The sequence below is a fragment of the Oncorhynchus clarkii genome, chromosome 6 (assembly GCF_045791955.1).
Source record: "Oncorhynchus clarkii lewisi isolate Uvic-CL-2024 chromosome 6, UVic_Ocla_1.0, whole genome shotgun sequence".
In the NCBI taxonomy this organism is placed as follows: Eukaryota; Metazoa; Chordata; class Actinopteri; order Salmoniformes; family Salmonidae; genus Oncorhynchus; species Oncorhynchus clarkii.
The window spans coordinates 16,832,610-16,850,979 of record NC_092152.1 but is presented as its reverse complement, the minus strand read 5'-3'; the positions used below and the strand labels follow the sequence as shown (position 1 = coordinate 16,850,979).

At 40.5% G+C, this 18,370-nt stretch overlaps 1 protein-coding gene across 2 annotated transcripts; it reads right to left on the bottom strand.

Annotated features, from left to right (window-relative positions):
* Positions 1-1,517: 1,517 nt before the first annotated feature.
* LOC139410667 (noelin-like) lies at positions 1,518-18,144 on the bottom strand. Of its 2 annotated transcripts, none has more exons than XM_071156053.1 (6): positions 17,828-18,144; positions 13,140-13,289; positions 12,215-12,370; positions 10,819-11,038; positions 4,297-4,403; positions 1,518-3,725 (listed from the first exon to the last, which is right to left on the bottom strand). In XM_071156053.1, exons 1-6 carry the CDS (start codon positions 17,891-17,893, stop codon positions 3,048-3,050), a joined length of 1,377 nt encoding a protein of 458 aa, XP_071012154.1. In that variant the 5' UTR covers positions 17,894-18,144; the 3' UTR covers positions 1,518-3,047. The 2 variants fall into 2 exon arrangements, with proteins under 2 accessions (XP_071012154.1, XP_071012153.1); XM_071156052.1 differs by lacking the exon at positions 17,828-18,144 and adding an exon at positions 15,319-15,629.
* Positions 18,145-18,370: the final 226 nt, after the last annotated feature.

Below are 18,370 nucleotides of genomic sequence, written 5' to 3'. Positions count from 1 at the left end.
GCTCCGAGACAAATTCAGTGGGTTTCCCTTTCTCAGTGTCCTCCTGGATGCCACATATTCGGATGTTCTGGCGTCTTGAATGCGACTCAAGCATTTCCAGTCGGGCTTTCAGGGTTTTGTTGTCATTTTTGAACGTTGCGCACTGTTTCTCTATGTCCTGTATCCTGGCCTCGTGATCGACTGTCGTCTGCTCAACCTCATGCACCCTTCTCTGAGTTGCCTTCACAGTTTCGGCCAAAGTCCCAATACTCTTTGAGATATCAGCCAACCTTGTGTCCACCTTCTTGCTTAGTGAGTTTATGGCAGCCAGTATGTCACTTTGCGTAGGCTCTGTGGGGGCCTCTTGGAAGCTAGCCTCTTCAGCTAACTCCTCGTGGGTTGGCAACGTTGAAATTGGTTCGTTGTCTATCTCATTCAAATTATCTTGTTTAGCGCCCCCTTTTCTGGTGCCTTTTCCCTTTGTCATGTTTGTTTGAAGATATAGGTCGTGAGAGGTTAAGATAAATACTAATTTGTTTCAAAATGGAGCGGAGCTCTAGCAAAGCACGTCTACTCCATAGCACACTCTCTAGCGCCCCCTCAACTGTTGTTTTGAGGGTAAAGATTCTACCACAGGATTATGTCATCATGCTAACCAAATTTCAACATAGACAAAATATGTTCGTTGTACCTTTGTACCTTTAAAACAACGTCACATTTAAAACGTTATATCCACTATTGTAAAAAACAATGGCTGGGCAGCACCTTATACTAGAGAATTTATCTATCTACAGTACAGTGTAGTACAGTACAATGTGGTCTCCCATCCAGGTTTTTAACCAAGCCCAGCCCTGCTTAGCTATGAGGTTTGTCACTGACTATTACCAATGTGTGATCAGGGGCGTGATTGGTGAGAGGAGCTCTACTTAAAAATGAAATAGATTCACTGTTGCTATCAAAGTCATTCCAAAGTGTAGGTTTAACAGAGCAAATGAACAGTGACCATACTCTATCATTCCTATATCATGATGAGATATCTGTAATTACACATTTAGATAAAGCAATGTCTGATTTTTGGTATAGTTGATTTCATTTGGTTGTGCTTTTAAATCGTTTTAAAATTATACACTTTGAAATAACGGTATGTGCCCTGTTGGACACATCTTTAATGTACTTTCTGTCCTATTTTTTTATCATCTGTTTGTACTGTGTTTTTGTGTTAGATTGTCCTATGCCTCATTGACCAAACAGTTGAACATGTAATTTGGACATTGAGATTTGTAGCACTTATCTAAATATATGTGAAATTAACAAATTGCAAATAGGAGACAATAGCTCAGATAATCATTGTTTTGACAAGTAACCTGCTCATTCAAAGGTGAATCATCCTCTGGTTGATGCCCTTTCCCACACTTCTTTAAACTGAAAACCTGTGCATTTTAAAAGCTGCATTGCAAAAAGGGTTTCGATTGAGGCAATTCATCTTATTCACAAGTTTATTTTCAGAGATTGAGAGAGTCAATGGTAGAACAAAGATCTTGTTCATTTATATGAATTTTATTGCAGATACGACACATATGCAAGCTCAACAGAATAAGATGTCACAATTGATCTCTCTAAGAAACAGACAGTAGACTTGTGAAGTCAAATGGAATAAAACAGCCAGTGTGTATGTCACTGGCTCATAGATACATTGTTTGGTACATTCTCTTGTGATTGTTCTAGTTAATTTTTTTTGCCAGACAGAACTATATGAGCTAGACAAATTATGTCAATACAATCCAATCTACAAAGACAGGCTATCACAGTAAATATCAATTCCAACAATAAGAACATATATCAACCCCAATGACAATAAGAAAGTAAAAAGCCTGTCTCCTAACAGTGCTAAACTAGTCTCCTGCACTACAGCATCAAATATTGCAAAATACATCCGGAGAAGAAAACCATTTTGGTCGGTAAAAATGCCCATGCAAAAATAAGATAGAAAAAGAGAAAATATGTTGTACCATCACAAAGACACAGAAATGAAACAGGGTGCTTCCAACAGTCTGTAGTCAGTGTTCCCAGATATACAGTATTTTGTCATTGACTCGTGGTTTGACTGGATTCTTGAAACTGTGCTCCATTGGGCCTCCTTTATCAATCATAATCAGATCCTATAATGTCCGTGTAGATGACTCCGTGCAAACGACAGGTTGTGTTATATTGGTTCCTGAGAGGTTGTATTGCGCAGGAAAGACTGAGTACATGTTTTGAGGTGCCATTACACATTTTCCAATTAGATATTTTGCTACCAACACATGGGGATAGAATTGGCTTTCTATTCTGCACATGGCTCTGTGTTTTCGGACGATCACTAGTCTCCACCTTTACAGAAGCAGGAATAGAGTTACATGGAAAATTGCTGCTACATTTGGCCATCTTTACCATCTGATCATGTAATATAATTAATTAATAAATGAGGATCACTCACCTGGGGAAAATGGTCATGATTGTGTGTTTGTGTTCTACAGTTTGGCTTTATACAGGTTGATAAACAAGGCCCAGGATATAAACTCTCTTCATTTCCAAATGTAATTCAATTCAAAACTATGATACAATAGGCTGCACTATCTGTGATCAAATAAAAAACAAGTCAAGAGTGGGTAATTCCATAAAAACACAATCATTATAAGACATTTGAAGTCATCCAAAACAAGAAAGGCATGACCTTTTCGGTTCCTGTTCTACTCTTTGTTTCTATACATTATATATTATTAGGTACTGTATTTCTTGTTACTGATTAAAATATAGGATACTTCTCTCCTTCCACAGTTACATATAGTATCTCCTTTACTTTGAAGCATCCGTGGACCAGACCTGGGTTCAAATTTGCTTGATTTAGCCGGGCTTGATTAGGCTTGCCTGGTATAATGGAATTAATACAATTGTTGCAAAACTGCAAACCCTGCCCATCTGGCACTCCAGGCAGGCTGCTGCAAATGTTAAAAGTATTTTAAAGTTATCCAATAGTATTTGAACCCAGGTCTGCCGGTGACTGAGAAGGTCACAGCATGGCTAGCTATCTACTGCTCCTGCTCTGACCGAATGACGTGGAACAAGGTGACATTGTAAAGCACCTGGTGACCGTTATTCCATGCGTACAGTGCTCTGTCTTTAGGGTTATAGTCCAGCATGGAGATGTGAGAGTACTTATTCTGGAACGGTATGTCAATGTACTCGTAGGTGGACGAGTTGGTGCTGAAGGCATAATAGACCTTGGTCCCACCGGAGTAGCCATTGGTGACATACAGCGTGCCACATATCATGAAGGCCTCTCCTGCGCTCCTCTTGGGGTGGTTGGTAGTCCAGCTCTTGATGATCTGCAGGGTGTTGGGGTTCAGTTTACTGATGACAATGTTCCCTGCGTTCTGATTGGTGGCGTAAACGGCCCAGAGCCCGCCCTCGTCCACCATGAGGTCGATGTCTGAGTGGCCGCCCCAGGAGTAGTGGTACATGTTGTTGTAGCCGGCGTAGTCCAGCTGGCGTGACTTGCTGATGACGGAGGTCTTGAAGTCAAACTTGATGATGGTGTGGCTCTGGAACTTGTTGAAGTAGATGGAGCTGTTGTAGACCACCTGGCCAGTGCCTGACCACGGGTGGGGGAGGCGGTGAGATGTAAAGTTGTCGGAATTCATGAAGTCGTAGATGGACTTGTACTCCCGCACAAATCGGTTGTTGTGGTAGCCATCCATGTACCACACCTAGAAAGGAATACAAGAGCATCAGAAAGTCGTACATCTCTGGTATAGTATGATATTGAATTTAGCAAGAGAACAGGTAGTACATGGGTAGAGTATGTGTACACCCCAATGTCAGAGGTATTCCTCAATGAATCAACACAAGTCCTGCAGGACAACCAGTGATATCTTAGTATGTGCTTTTATCCAACTTTTATCCAATCCTGTGATTCATGTCTTTCATTCCCTAGAATGACATAGTTTATTGCAATGACAACCAGGAGATGTAGCTACCTTCCAGATTAGCATCAAAATGTGTTGTGGTACTAAGGTCTCTTTTCAGGCCAGTGAGCAAATCCCAGACAGTGAGGTATGGGAACACATTACTAAAGTTGTGATCCAATCTGGTCAATAATCACTGGTTTATACAAACCTTTTAATACAAACATACAAGCTAACATCTTACAGATTATATTTTACAACACCGCAAATCTGTACTGAGTGTCCTCCCATTTGCATAATTGATAAGAACGTTTTTTGTGAGTCTGTGTTAACTGTATAATGAATAGCATAGGCATTGCAGGACCAGACCTACCCTAGTGTCATCTTCAGGAGCCAGGGGGTCAGTCATCCAGGATCCAAACCTTGATCCAGACGTCTTAATGGTAATTGGATCACTGATCCCTGTCAGCTTCCCACATGCTGCAAGAGCCAAATACACAATGCAAGATACTGCATTCATCTCTGGACTATCAATGGTGTTTATAGGTTGGAAAACAGTGTGTGTGTGTGTGTGTGTGTGTGTGTGTGTGTGTGTGTGTGTGTGTGTGGTGTGTGTGGTGTGTGCGTGTGCGTGCGCGTGTGCATGCGTAGGTCAGTGACCTACTATACCATACTTTTTGTTGAAAATGATAATATCAATTTGACTTGTTTATCCAGCTTTAGTATTACAATCTATAGATCAGTTTGGTGATTTCTTCAGGCTTTGACAATACTGTTTTAGCAGGAGGTTTTCTAGAAAGGACTGTTTAGATATTGTATAAATGTATGTACTAGAATCTAGATCTCCTGCTTTAGCCATCCATTTCTCTGCCTCGGAATGATGTATTCGGACAGAAAAGTCCGTTTTCATTATTCATAAGTAATGTTATCATTTATCTATGACATTGAAAGGATACTGTTGTACAGAGACCACACAACCACAAGGTGTGAGCCAACGATGAGAAACGGGCAATTCCAAGGTAACAGAGTGATGCCAAACCTTGTGGCTTGTAGTCTCTTTGTACATCCTTTCAATGTCATAGATACATGATAACTTTACTTATGAACAAATGAAAACTGCCTTTTCTGTTTTTACATAAACCACACACTCAATTGCTCCCCTCTTCAAATGCTATATTAAGAACAGGAACAGTAAGTGCAATATTAAAGTTTGAGTCAATTCACACAATTCCTCCCCCTAACTTCAAGTCCAGAAAAAAATGTTGGGGGTTACACAAATATCTGCCCCCATTTTCCCAAGATAACAAACTAGCATATAACGTTCTGAGAACCATATGTTTCTTAGAGCTGGGTGAGAACGTGGTTGTCCTATGGTTATTTTGCATACAACCTTCCCACAATTTTCAGGTAATGGTGCAGGATAGTTGCTTGGCTTTGGTATATTCTCATATTCTCATTTAAGGAACTTGACAAAAAAAAAAACATTTTCTTGGTATTTCATTGCTTTAACAGATCGTTTCCTAAAAGTTAAAATATGGTTACATTTCATAAAAATGTTGGTCATGTTCTGGGAACGTTCTCTAACTGGTTTGACATTGGGAATACTCTCAAATAGTTCAGAGAACGTTAAGAAATAACGTTCTTCTGTGGAAATGTCTGTAGTGCAGCCTTACGTTTCCTACAGAGTTGCATTCAACAAGGTAAAACGTTTGTGAATGGTGGCGAACGTTAGCTAACATATTCAACTTATTTTGTATTAGCCACGACTGTTCGCTAACGTAAGATAACAGTCTGAGAAGGTAGAGTGCGGCGAACTTACATGTCTGTTTCGGGTCTAAACTGCCACTAAAAATAATCAAGTAGCCATGTAGACTTTCTACTACAGTTGAAGTTGGAAGTTTACATACACTTAGGATGGAGTCATTAAAACTCCTTTTTCAACCACTTCACAAATTTCTTGTTAACAAACTATAGTTTTGCCAAGTTGGTAAGGACATCTACTTTGTGCATGACACACGTAATTTTTCCAACAATTGTTTACAGCCAGATTATTTCACTGTATCACAATTCCAGTGGGTCAGAAGTTTACATACGCTAAGTTGACTGTGCCTTTAAACAGCTTGGAAAATTCCAGAAAATTATGCCATGGCTTCAGAAGCTTCTGATATGCTAATGTGAGTCAATTGGAGGTGTACCTGTGGATGTATTTCAAGGCCTACCTTCAAACTCATTGCCTCTTTGCTTGACATCATGGGAATATCAAAAGAAATCAGCCAAAACCTCAGAAAAAAAATTGTAGACCTCCACAAGTTTGGTTCATCCATGGGAGCCATTCCCAAATGCCTGAAGGTACCACGTTCATCTGTACAAACAATAGTTTGCAATTATAAACACCATGGCACCACGCAGCCGTCATACCGCTCAGGAAGGAAACACGTTCTGTCTCCTAGTGAAGAATGTACTTTGGTGCAAAAAAGTGCAAATCAATCCCAGAACAACAGCAAAGGACCTTGTGAAGATGCTGGAGGAAACAAGTACAAAAGTATCTATATCCACAGTAAAACGAGTCCTATATTGACATAACCTGAAAGGCCGATGAACAACAAAGAAGCCACTGCTCCAAAACCGCCATAAAAAAAGCCAGACTACAGCTTGAAACTGCACATGGGGACAAAGATCGTACTTTTTGGAGAAATGTCCTCTGGTCTGATGAAACAAAAATATTACTTTTTGGCCATAATGACCAGGAAAAAGGGGGAGTCGCAAGCTGAAGATCACAATCCCAACCGTGAAGCACGGGGGTGGCAGCCTCATGTTGTGGGGGTGCTTTGCTGCAGGAGGGACTGGTGCACTTCACAGAATAGATGACATCATGAGGATCGAAAATAATGTGGATATTTTGAAGCAACATCTCAAGACATCAGTCAGGAAGTTAAAGTTTGTGTCTTCCAAATGGACAATGACCCCAAGCATACTTCCAAAGTTGTGGCAAAATGGCTTAAGGACAACAAAATCAAGGTATTGGAGTGGCCATCACAAAGCCCTGACCTCAATCCTATAGAAAATGTGTGGGTAGCACTGAAAAAGCGTGAGGCCTACAAACCTGACTCAGTTACACCAGCTCTGTCAGGAGGAATGGGCCAAATTTCACACAACATATTGTGGGAAGCTTGTGGGAGGCTACCCAAACATTTGACACAAGTTAAACAATTTAAAGTCAATGCTACCAAATACTAATTGAGTATATGTAAACTTCTAACCCACTGGGAATATGATTAAAGAAATTAAAGCTGAAATAAGTAATTCTCTATTATTCTGACATTTCACATTCTTAAAATAAAGTGGTGATCCTAATTGACCTAAGACAGGGAATTTTTATTAGGATTAAATGTCAGGAATTGTGAAAAACGGAGTTTAAATTTGGCTAAGGAGTATGTTTTTTTTACATTTTTTTATTTCACCTTTATTTAACCAGGTAGGCTAGTTGAGAACAAGTTCTCATTTGTAAGATAAAGCAAAGCAGTGTGACACAGACAATAACACAGAGTTACACATGGAGTAAACAATAAACAAGCCAATAACACAAACAAGTCAATGACACAGTAGAGAAAAGAAAGTCTATATTCAGTGTGTGCAATAAATAGGCCATAGGAGCGAATAATTACAATTTAGCAGATTAACACTGGTGACAAATGAGCAGATGATGATGTGCAAGTAGAGATACTGGTGTGCAAAAGAGCAGAAAAGTAAATCAAATAAAAACAGTATGGGGATGAGGTAGGTAGATTGGGTGGGCTATTTACAGATGGACTATGTACAGCTGCAGTGATCGGTTAGCTGCTCAGATAGTTGATGTTTAAAGTTGGTGAGGGAAATAAAAGTCTCCAACTTCAGCGATTTTTGCAATTCGTTCCAGTCACTGGCAGCAGAGAACTGGAAGGAAAGGCGGCAAAATGAGGTGTTGGCTTTTGGGATGATCAGTGAGATATACCTGCTGGAACGTGTGCTACGGATGGGTGTTGTTATCGTGACCAGTGAACTGAGATAAGGCGGAGCTTTACCTAGCATAGACTTATAGATGACCTGGAGCCAGTGGGTCTGGCGACGAATATGTAGCGAGGGCCAGCCGACTAGAGCATACAGGTCGCAGTGGTGGGTGGTATAAGGTGATTTGGTAACAAAACGGATGGCACTGTGATAGACTGCATCCAGTTTGCTGAGTAGAGTGTTGGAAGCTATTTTGTAGATGACATCGCCGAAGTCGAGGATCGGTAGGATAGTCCGTTTTACTAGGGTAAGTTTGGCGGCGTGAGGGAAGGAGGCTTTGTTGCGAAATAGAAAGCCAATTCTAGATTTGATTTTGGATTGGAGATGTTTAATATGAGTCTGGAAGGAGAGTTTACATTCTAGCCAGACACCTAGGTATTTATAGTAGTCCACATATTCTAGGTCGGAACCGTCCAGGGTGGTGATGCTAGTCGGGCGGGCGGGTGCGGGCAGCGAACGGTTGAAAAGCATGCATTTGGTTCTACTAGCGCTTAAGAGCAGTTGGAGGCCACGGAAGGAGTGTTGTATGGCATTGAAGCTTGTTTGGAGGTTAGTGAGCACAGTGTCCAAGTTGGCCAGAAGTATACAGAATGGTGTCGTCTGCGTAGAGGTGGATCAGGGAATCGCCTGCAGCAAGAGCGACATCATTGATATATACAGAGAAAAGAGTCGGCCCGAGAATTGAACCCTGTGGTACCCCCATAGAAACTGCCAGAGGTCCGGACAACATGGCCTCCGATTTGACACACTGAACTCTGTCTGCAAAGTAGTTGGTGAACCAGGCGAGGCAGTCATCAGAAAAACCAAGGCTATTGAGTCTGCCGATAAGAATACGGTGATTGACAGAGTCGAAAGCCTTGGCTAGGTCGATGAAGACGGCTGCACAGTACTGTCTTTTATCGATGGCGGTTATGATATCGTTTAGTACCTTGAGCGTGGCTGAGGTGCACCAGTGACCGGCTCGGAATGTAAACTTCCGATTTCAACTGTATATTTTCTAGGAATAGCTAACTTATTTTCAGTTTGAATATTGTCGCTAAAAAGTCACAGTAATCCTTACAAAAGTAGGTGTTTGATGTTTCACGGTAACATTTTGGAATGTTTATTCAAATCGTTCAACTGAAATTGTTCACCACAAACAGAAGCCTTGTTTGCTAATGTTTCCTCGTGTTCTCAAATTAATTGTTCTGAGAACGTTAAGCAAACTTTCCATAAAAACTACAAGAAAAGATTAGTGATGTTCAGAGAAGGTTCTACGAATGTTATTTAAAAACATACATTCCGTTCTCAGCATCATCAAAACTCTATCATGTTATGCATGTTCAGGTGTGTTGGCCGTGACCACTAATTGGCCTCGCCTGACCTTAATGAGTGCTTGTTTTCTTTGAAATGGGGTCTGTTTGAATAGACTAAAATTAACAGCTTAGTATTCGTAAAAAAAAAACATCCTCAATCCATCATGGTGATGCAGTGGACTAATTCCATGGATTCACAACAGAAGATTATATGTTCAAATCCCACTGATGCTGTGTCACAATAAAAAACAAAGGTGTTTGCACGATTAATGCCTAAGGAAATGCATTTCCATGTGTTCTATCTGTGCTTGGAGTTCAAAAAAATGTGCTCCCCAAAATAAGTTGGCAGTGTTATTAAAAGTCTTATTGATACATTCAGTGAAAGTTAAGGAAGTAATTCAAAAACCTCCAAATAACCTATTATTACCATTCTCAGAGTGTTAATAAAAGTTTCAGGAAACAATAATAAATTTCCACTTTTGTTCTCAGAACATTTAAAAAAAACATTACATTTTACTAGGAAACAGTCATTCATCCCCACAACCAATGTGAAACCAAAAACAGTTGTTCCCACAACTTCGAAGGAACCAAATGTGCTAGCTGGGTAGTGTATGCTGTCTACCATAGCTATAGTACTTGGAGAGTTATAGCTGAACACTTGAAACAAAAATGGACAATCCTCTGAAATTGAAGTGAGCCCTTCTTTAATCTCTAAGAATTTGCTAGCACAATGGCTCTACTCCCTGCCTACAGGGTCATCCCTAGAGCTACAGTCAGCATCCTAACAGTAAGCACAGTGGCAAAAAGGAAAATTACTTCAATGCCTCATTCCTTACAATTGGATTTATTTTACCTATTTCCTCCTATTTTACTTTGAATCATGTATTTTGCACCATTCATTGATTTGTTCAGCCTTTCACTTACTGTTAGCCTGTCACGACATCAACCGAACAACTATGGTGACAGATAGGATACTGTATATGCTGGGAGAGCCCTTGGTTTAGACACACATCATGCCATCTATTTTGCCTTGTATACAATCCTGTGAACAACCCATGCAACAAAGAGATTACTGAGAGAAATAATCTGTCAGTTGTTATATCCTGGTACTATTTTTAGATGACTGTCGCTACAATTGTGTGAAGCTTTTGGCCAAGAAGTGGACATAAGCTCACAGCTCATTTCTGGCACACATAACATGATGTGCTAGGGATGTAGTTTCGGTTTAATAGGATTACATTAGCAAAACTTAATCCAAATCACCATCTAACAACTCTAAATCCTAACATGATAAAATAGCTTCTAACCTGACATATGAGAACTGTTTGTCTTTTTTCATCAGCAATATTATTATGCATTGATGTGTAGTCAAGGCATGTGATTGCCTAACATCAGAGAATGACTGAGTATGTTCAAGCGATAATGTAGTGGTAGAGCATGTACCATAGTGGATAGATAGAGATCTGTTGGTGTGAGAAGAATGACTACTGTAGATCTGATTGGCCCGTTGCACAAGGAAGCAAAGAGGGTGTTTCGGTGTTCTCTGAGCCTACCTAATTTTTGCATGCATGCACGAAGCCTCTCTTCAAGATTTGACACTCTGTTTTGTAGCTCCTCGTAGTCATAGGCGCCGATCTCCTCCTGGAGTTCGTTTAGCACAGACGTCAGATTCTGGAGCTCCTCTTTAAACCGCAATACCAATTTTGCATCGGCTTTGTACTCCTCCAACACTGGTATCAATGGCCTAAGTTCCTCCATTTTCGCTTTTATTGCCTGAAAGGTTAAAATAGGCTTGGTTCAGTGTTATGCGAGCAAATGGGTGTTCCACACCTGTCTTACCCTACTCTGGCTGTCTCCCTATGGTGAGTTCAGAGTGGACCTAACACATTCAACAGTATCATGAGCGGATGTGACATCATCACAAACATAAGCAGCATGAAACAAGTCCTCGGTACACAAAAAACAATTGGGAAAATATTTTATTTTCACCTTTTAAAATGCAACATCTTAGGGTTACATGCTTTTGTGTCACATTCAACAATGTTTCCTTATTTTTTGTGGTAACCAGTTATGCATTGACAAAACTAAACAGGATATGGAATTGAATAAAACAAAAGTAATATTAATTTTAAAAAACTGAACTAAATCTATTGATGGAATGCATCGACACTAACATGCAGAAATGCAAAGAGCAGTGCAGGTCTGAGGGTGAAAAGGGTGCTAGTTTTCAAATAAACTGCATGGTGCAAATAGTCAGTGGTCAAGTTCAGGGATAGAACACTGGAATAGAACTGCCTCTTCAGTCTCTGCAGCTTTGATATAATTTCCTAAAGTTAGCCCTGCAAGCAAGAAAATGAGATACTGTTGAGTGTTGAATAATCTAACTCACTAGCCTAATATACACACACAAAACGTGCAAGGGTCATCACTCCCAGGGTTGCTCATGACAGACACATAACATAAACATAGCATTGGTGAGGATAGGTGGGGAACACACACAAACATACACACACTAACAAACATAAACGTCATCAGAATAGTTGATGATGTTACATTTTAATTCCAGAGACAAGTGGTGTATGGGTTTCATTCATTCACAGCAGGGGCTGTATGTATCATGCTTCTCAGAGCAGTAGTGCTGATCTCGGATGTGAATGAATACTATTATATGGACAGTAAGGACCTGATCCTAGCTCAGCACTCCTACTCTGAGAGGCTTGATAAATATGGACCCAGAACTCCACTTACAGCACATCTCTTTGTACAATGTTGTCTATGTAAGAGTAGGGTTGCAAAACTCCAGGAACATTAAATAAATTCCCTGGTTTTCCCGGAATCAGGAGGTAATAAGCAGGAAATCCGGAATCCTCCAACCAGGATTTCAGGAAAAACAGGAAATGTATTGAAAGTTCACGGAATTTAGCAACCCTAAGAGAAACGTTGACATACCTTGTATTGCCTGGCAATGTTCTGCTTGTGGTTCTCCTCCACCTGTTTAAACTTGGTCTCCAGACCTTTCAGCTGAACCTCCATCCTCTCCACGTACTGCAGGTCTCTCTGGGTCCGCTGGTCTAGCACCTGGATAGACTGGGTCATGTTCTGGACCTAACACAGGGGAAAATAGAAAAACATGTCTCTTAAAGCCCTAAATTGACCTAAATACAGCCCTAAACACTTGTGTATTCATTCGGGTCTTCCCAGGCTTATTATTTAATTCCATTTTTGGAATCAAAATAAACAAATTATACACCCAATAAACACAAAGATATAGATTTTAGCCATCAATGTTTCTTCAACAATGTTGGTGCATGACACAATTTCTTGTAGATATGGTGTGGATAACTGACTACAAAATCTGACACTGTATAACCTCTGACGTGTCTAGGCAGAGAATACATCATTTCAGGTGCTCAAGAGCAACAAAGTGTTATGTGTACTTAAAGATCAAGCCGAATCAGAAAGACATCCATTTCTGACCCCAAATGACCCACAGCAGTGATAGAGATTGAGAGTATGCTATACATGGACTGCTGGTTGTTCCACATCAAGGTGCCAAAGTTGCACAACATCTGGCCTCCAAACAAAACTACTGCATAAGACTGAATGTCAGATCATATCAAATGATGATGACAGCAAATCAATATTGGCAATACAGGGTGAACTGAACTGCTATTGTCAAGGAGCCATACAAGTAACTCTAGTTCTCTGGCCAGAGGCTGCTGCTGCTGAGAAGATGATGGAGAGAAATGAGTGTGGGAGATATGGTTGTCATGATGCAACTGGTGAATGGTGCTTGTTCTAGTGGCGGTCTGATAGTGGGGGGTTATGGGTACTGTAGTATATCATGCTACATCGGGGGGGGGGGGGGGGTTACTTTTTCTAGCAGCTGTCGGAGCTGTTTGGTCCTGGCGTCCCGCGAGCACATGGACTGTTGAGGCGCCACCACAGTGCAGACACAGCGGCCCTCGGTGTCCTGGGCTGAGCTGTAAACCTGCCATGACTCCTCAGGGTTGGCTGGGAGCACCTAGGATGGACAGACAGGGTGAGAGAAGGAGAGAGAGGGAAAGACAGACAGACCGGGAGAGAAACAGACAGGGAGAGAGAGACAGGCAGGGAGAGAGACAGACAGGGAGAGAGACAGACAGGGAGAGAGAGGGAAAGACAGATAGGGAGAGATAAACAGACAGTGAGAGAGAGGGAAAGACAGTGAGAGAGAGGGAAAGACAGTGAGAGAGAGGGAAAGACAGATAATGAGAGATAAACAGACAGTGAGAGAGAGGGAAAGACAGTGAGAGAGAGAGAAAGACAGTGAGAGAGAGGGAAAGACAGATAGGGAGAGAGAGACAGACAGCCAGACAGGGAGATAGACAGACAGTGAGCGAGATAGACAGACAGATAGGGAGAGAGAGACAGACAGACAGACAGGCAGACAGTGAGAGAGCGAGATAGACAGACAGACAGACAGTGAGAGAGAGGGAAAGACAGATAGGGAGAGAGAGACAGACAGACAGTGAGAAAAATAGACAGACAGTGAGAGAGAGGGAAAGACGGATAGGGAGAGAAAGATGAATGAAAACAGGTTATTCATATAGAGATGTGATGTGACAGTATTAACATGTTTACACCATACACAGTGTTTACACAGTGGTTCAGACATTTCTCTTTCACATTGTCCTCTCCAGCACGGTTCCAGCAGCCGTGGAGGGTGCGTAACCGAGCCAGTACAGTTCAGCTTGCTTGGGCTTGGCAGGGCACGGCTCACATTGGCTCAGTAGTGTGTAGGATTTAAGATACACTACATTACTACTCTTATCTAAAACATATTAGTTTACTCCAAAATGATGTCATCACATTTTTGGAGGTTTGGACAAAAAGCATGATCTCTGCCAAGAAATGTGTGCCTGTTTGATGCAGAATATTTTCACCACAGGGATTTACATAACCTTTTTCTAAAATGATGACATACGATTACATAAAATGCCATCTGTAGTGTTGAACCTTGCCGTATGCTCCCACATAATCTCCGACCACCAAAATGACTATCCACACTCTAAAGACAATGGGGATGACAAAAGGAGTTGACATCAAATTGAGGGAAACAACTTTGTAAATCTACTCAAATAGCTTTGCTGGATTGTGATGATATTAAATCATAATCTAGTATATCTAAATACTTAATGTAGCCCACAGGAATTTAATCTGTGCCATTTATGTCAATGAAACCTTACATTTTCAACTCTCCAATAAAGTCATGGCGTAAAGTCATTCAATATATATATATATATATATGCCATTTCGCATTTTTATCCAAAGCCATTTATAGTCATGCGTGCATACATTTTATGTACTGGTGGTAGGGGGAATCGAACACACTATCCTGGCGGTGCAAGCGCTATGCTCTGCAAAATGAACTACAGAGGACCAAGCCTATTTAGCACTAAGCCTTCAGAGTAAAAATTCGATACAGAGTCTGCTCTAAATGTGGATTGGTTACAACTTTACAACTACATGGTTGAACCCAGAGCCACAAATAGACATATGAACAGAAATATGGCTCTACATTACCCCTGACATGGGGTGACATGCAGTGTATTGTGCTAAAATCCATTGTCTACAATGTGACTACATTACCTGTTAGTGTTCTTATATAATGTAGCATTATTCTGCTCTTTATATTCAATCACATTAGTCACAGACAATCTCAGAACTGTTATAATTGTCCATCATTGCCACACTTCTTCTCCAACATATATCAGTTAAACCATTTAGCAAATGTGTGAAAGTTGTTCAAACCTACACTATGGCTAACAAGAATAGTAAGATAATGATTTGCCGTTTATTCAACTATATGTTTATGGATAGGCCTACTCGTTTTGGCTATAGTCATTACAGTCCATTTTATTTATTTTGATGCACAAGCAACACCAGTTTTTTTCTTTCAATTTCCAACCAACATTAGGTATCAATTATAGGTATAGGCCTACTAAATAACTATTGCAATCTATCCTCTGCAGTACATGATTCTAATGGTTCCTGGATCTGCTGTCACTCACGCCGGTGCTCCGGTCCGCTGTCCCTCCTGATAATACCGAGAGCTTGTTGGTGTTAAGTCCCACCAAGGACGGTAACGTCTGCGACATCCAGTTAGTAATCATAGCCATCGTGCTCAACACCACTCCAATCTTCAGTAAAGGCACCGACATATCTGCGCTCTTGTCGTATTACCAAAAATGTCCTTGTACACATTCCAGTGAAGAACTAACTAGACAATTCATATTGCCAATCATTGGATGCAACGGCAGGGCTGCAACAGCGGTGAGTTTAGGTTTGAACATCTTTGGCTGACAGGTGGTTTCTGCTCTCTTCAAAAGCCACTTTGATGATGGCTCAATGTAGTTGTTGGAAAATGTGAAGTGGTTCTCCCGCAATCGCTTTCGAGTTTAGAAGATGACAGGGATTCAGTCGCCTCTCCCATTCGCTGAATACCCCCGCCCACCGCGCACGGATAGAACAACTTTCCGTTGAAATGAAATTCATGGCGCCACGCTTTGGCGCTTGCCACAGCGAAACAGGACTATGTACCTTGCCACCAAATACAAGAAAATGCCATGACAGGAAAACAATATCTAAATAGCATAACTTCAGACATAGAAGTCAATTGTGTGATAGATTCAATTTAAGTATGAAACCCTGAAAACGCAATGGAGACAAAACGAGCCTAAACGACATTTTCAGACTGGATAGCGTAATTGTGTAGGTTGGCTACTTTAATAACGGTGGCTTGATGGCTCTATGGGGACAAGAACTGTAATAATCCAATCACATTGAAACCACCAGCCACAATTTTTTTGACGGGTGCCATAGAAAGCAAGGTAGCCTACGAGTCCCATTTAATCCAATAAAGAAGTGCCGGATTTTGATTGTCATTCACAGCAAAAACATGTAGACAATTCATAATCTACGTAAGTGTTTGACAGTAAATCTGATTAATCGTAGACATTTGAAACAGCATCAGATTCAACATAAAGCCTGTACAAGGTCCGTGGCGCAATAATGAGATATTCAGCATCTGTACTGAAATGCAGTTAATGCACTGTTCTTGACCTGTTTTAACCAACCAGGTCCAGGGATATCGAGGGACATTCCGCCACCTTGTCGTTACGAATGGTATTGCACGTCCGTTTGTCAGGTACTGTAGCCTAGAATTGTGTTTAAAAAAAAAACAAGATAAGCTTTAAAAACTATATATTTCTGTTTATTTTCTCTTTCATGAGTTACAGACATTTGTTTTTATCATCTCTTGTTTTGTTGCTTCTTTTTGTTTAAAAAATATATAATATATTTCTTCCACATTTAATAAGCTATATATATTTATTTTCTTTGTTTGTATGTTGTTGGTTATATTGCGCTAGTTGTTTGGGATCAAAAAGAAGGGATTAACATACAATACATTACATCACATTTACTGTTCATAATACAAACAGATTACGAATGATTATAAGGAATTCAAAAGTCAATAATCTTCCTAGTATTGCCATAGCCTGCCATACCAGCATCATGAATACGATGAGAATGATTAGTTGAATGAATCAGAACTTTGGTGCTTTCAAATGGCACCAAATGTACGATCCATTCAACTAATCACGAGCTTGATGATTAGTTGATTAAGTATGTGATCAAGTGTCTTAGTGCTAGTCTAGAACAAAAGCTTGAACCCCTTGTTGGTGTCCAGGAAAGTTTGACAGGTTGTATTGTGGCAGCCAGGAGGAGGCGCTGTGGCACTGTGAGTGCAATGCATCTCTGAATTGAGAAACAATTCCTTAGAAAGATGGAGATAAGAAGAACATGTTCATGGAGACCATTACAAATTAATACGAGTTATTAATCATAGAAAAAGTAAAATGTTTTGGAATTGTTTAGAATTTTAGAGCAATAACAGCAGTCTATTATTATTGTGTTGAAATAGTTTTGTTTTCATATTTCTGTCTGTAGTGTTAGTATAACCAGAAGAGTCTATTCATGTTAGGCTACAATCTGGGGTTAATGCATTGCTTTAATAAGATTTCTAATTAAGCCTTTTATCTGACATATTTGTTATATTCGGACTATCAAATCAAATTGCAATTGTCTAGATGCAAGGATGTCACTGTGAAATTTCTCGCGTATTTCAATGTAGACATTATAAAGTAGATTACCCTATCGCTCACATAGCTTAATTGGAGTGAATTTGGAATTAGTTCGATGCATTGAATGTGAAACGCCAATTGAAACATTTCAGTATAGCCTACCCTACCTCACTGATTAAATAAATTGATGCTTTTGATTTTGTCAAATTTTGTTATAGATACAATACATAGTTTGGCTACAGAAATGCCTCTGAACGCACACTCGCCCGTATCAATTTTACGAGAATGATGGAATCCCTTTATTGTTCAGCATTATCTATTTTAATCTCTTAATCTCGATGCCGACAACGTTGTTAAATAGGTAATTTGTAGGATAATTTGCTAAACATGGTTTGGATATTTTAAATGGGGAATAAAATGGCGTTTATAAACCTACTTGGGTGAGTTCGGTGCCCATCAAGACAAGGAGGGTGAGACTCAGGAGCTTGTTAGTAGGCTGCATCGCTTGCCTCCGATAGCACTAGATCCAGTGTTTTCACATGCAGATTGTCTTTTTCCACTGTAATGTCTTCTCCCTCTTTTATACACGTCGTCTTGCAATCTTCGTTGCAGCGCTAAGCACACAAATAAAGGTAAAGAACAAATCTAGTGTGAGGAGCAGTCACTGCATGATGTTCAATGCATCTCAGTGCGTTGTGCAGAAGATCCCTTTCCTTCTGTCTTCCTTCTGTCAGCCACCTCGCATGAGAAGCATGGAAAGAAAAAACATTCGCAAAAGTTGGCTCCGCAAAACAAGGACAGGGGTGTGTGTGACAATGCGGGAGGGAGCTGGCTGTGGTGCTGAAACCGGATGTGACAGGAACGGGCGTGTGGAATTCAAGAATGATTGGGCGGGGTTGGAGGGGGCTCATATGAGAAGAGAGGTTCTATAACAGGTTTTTATCGAAAGAATGGGGTTAATAACATGCAGAATCCTACA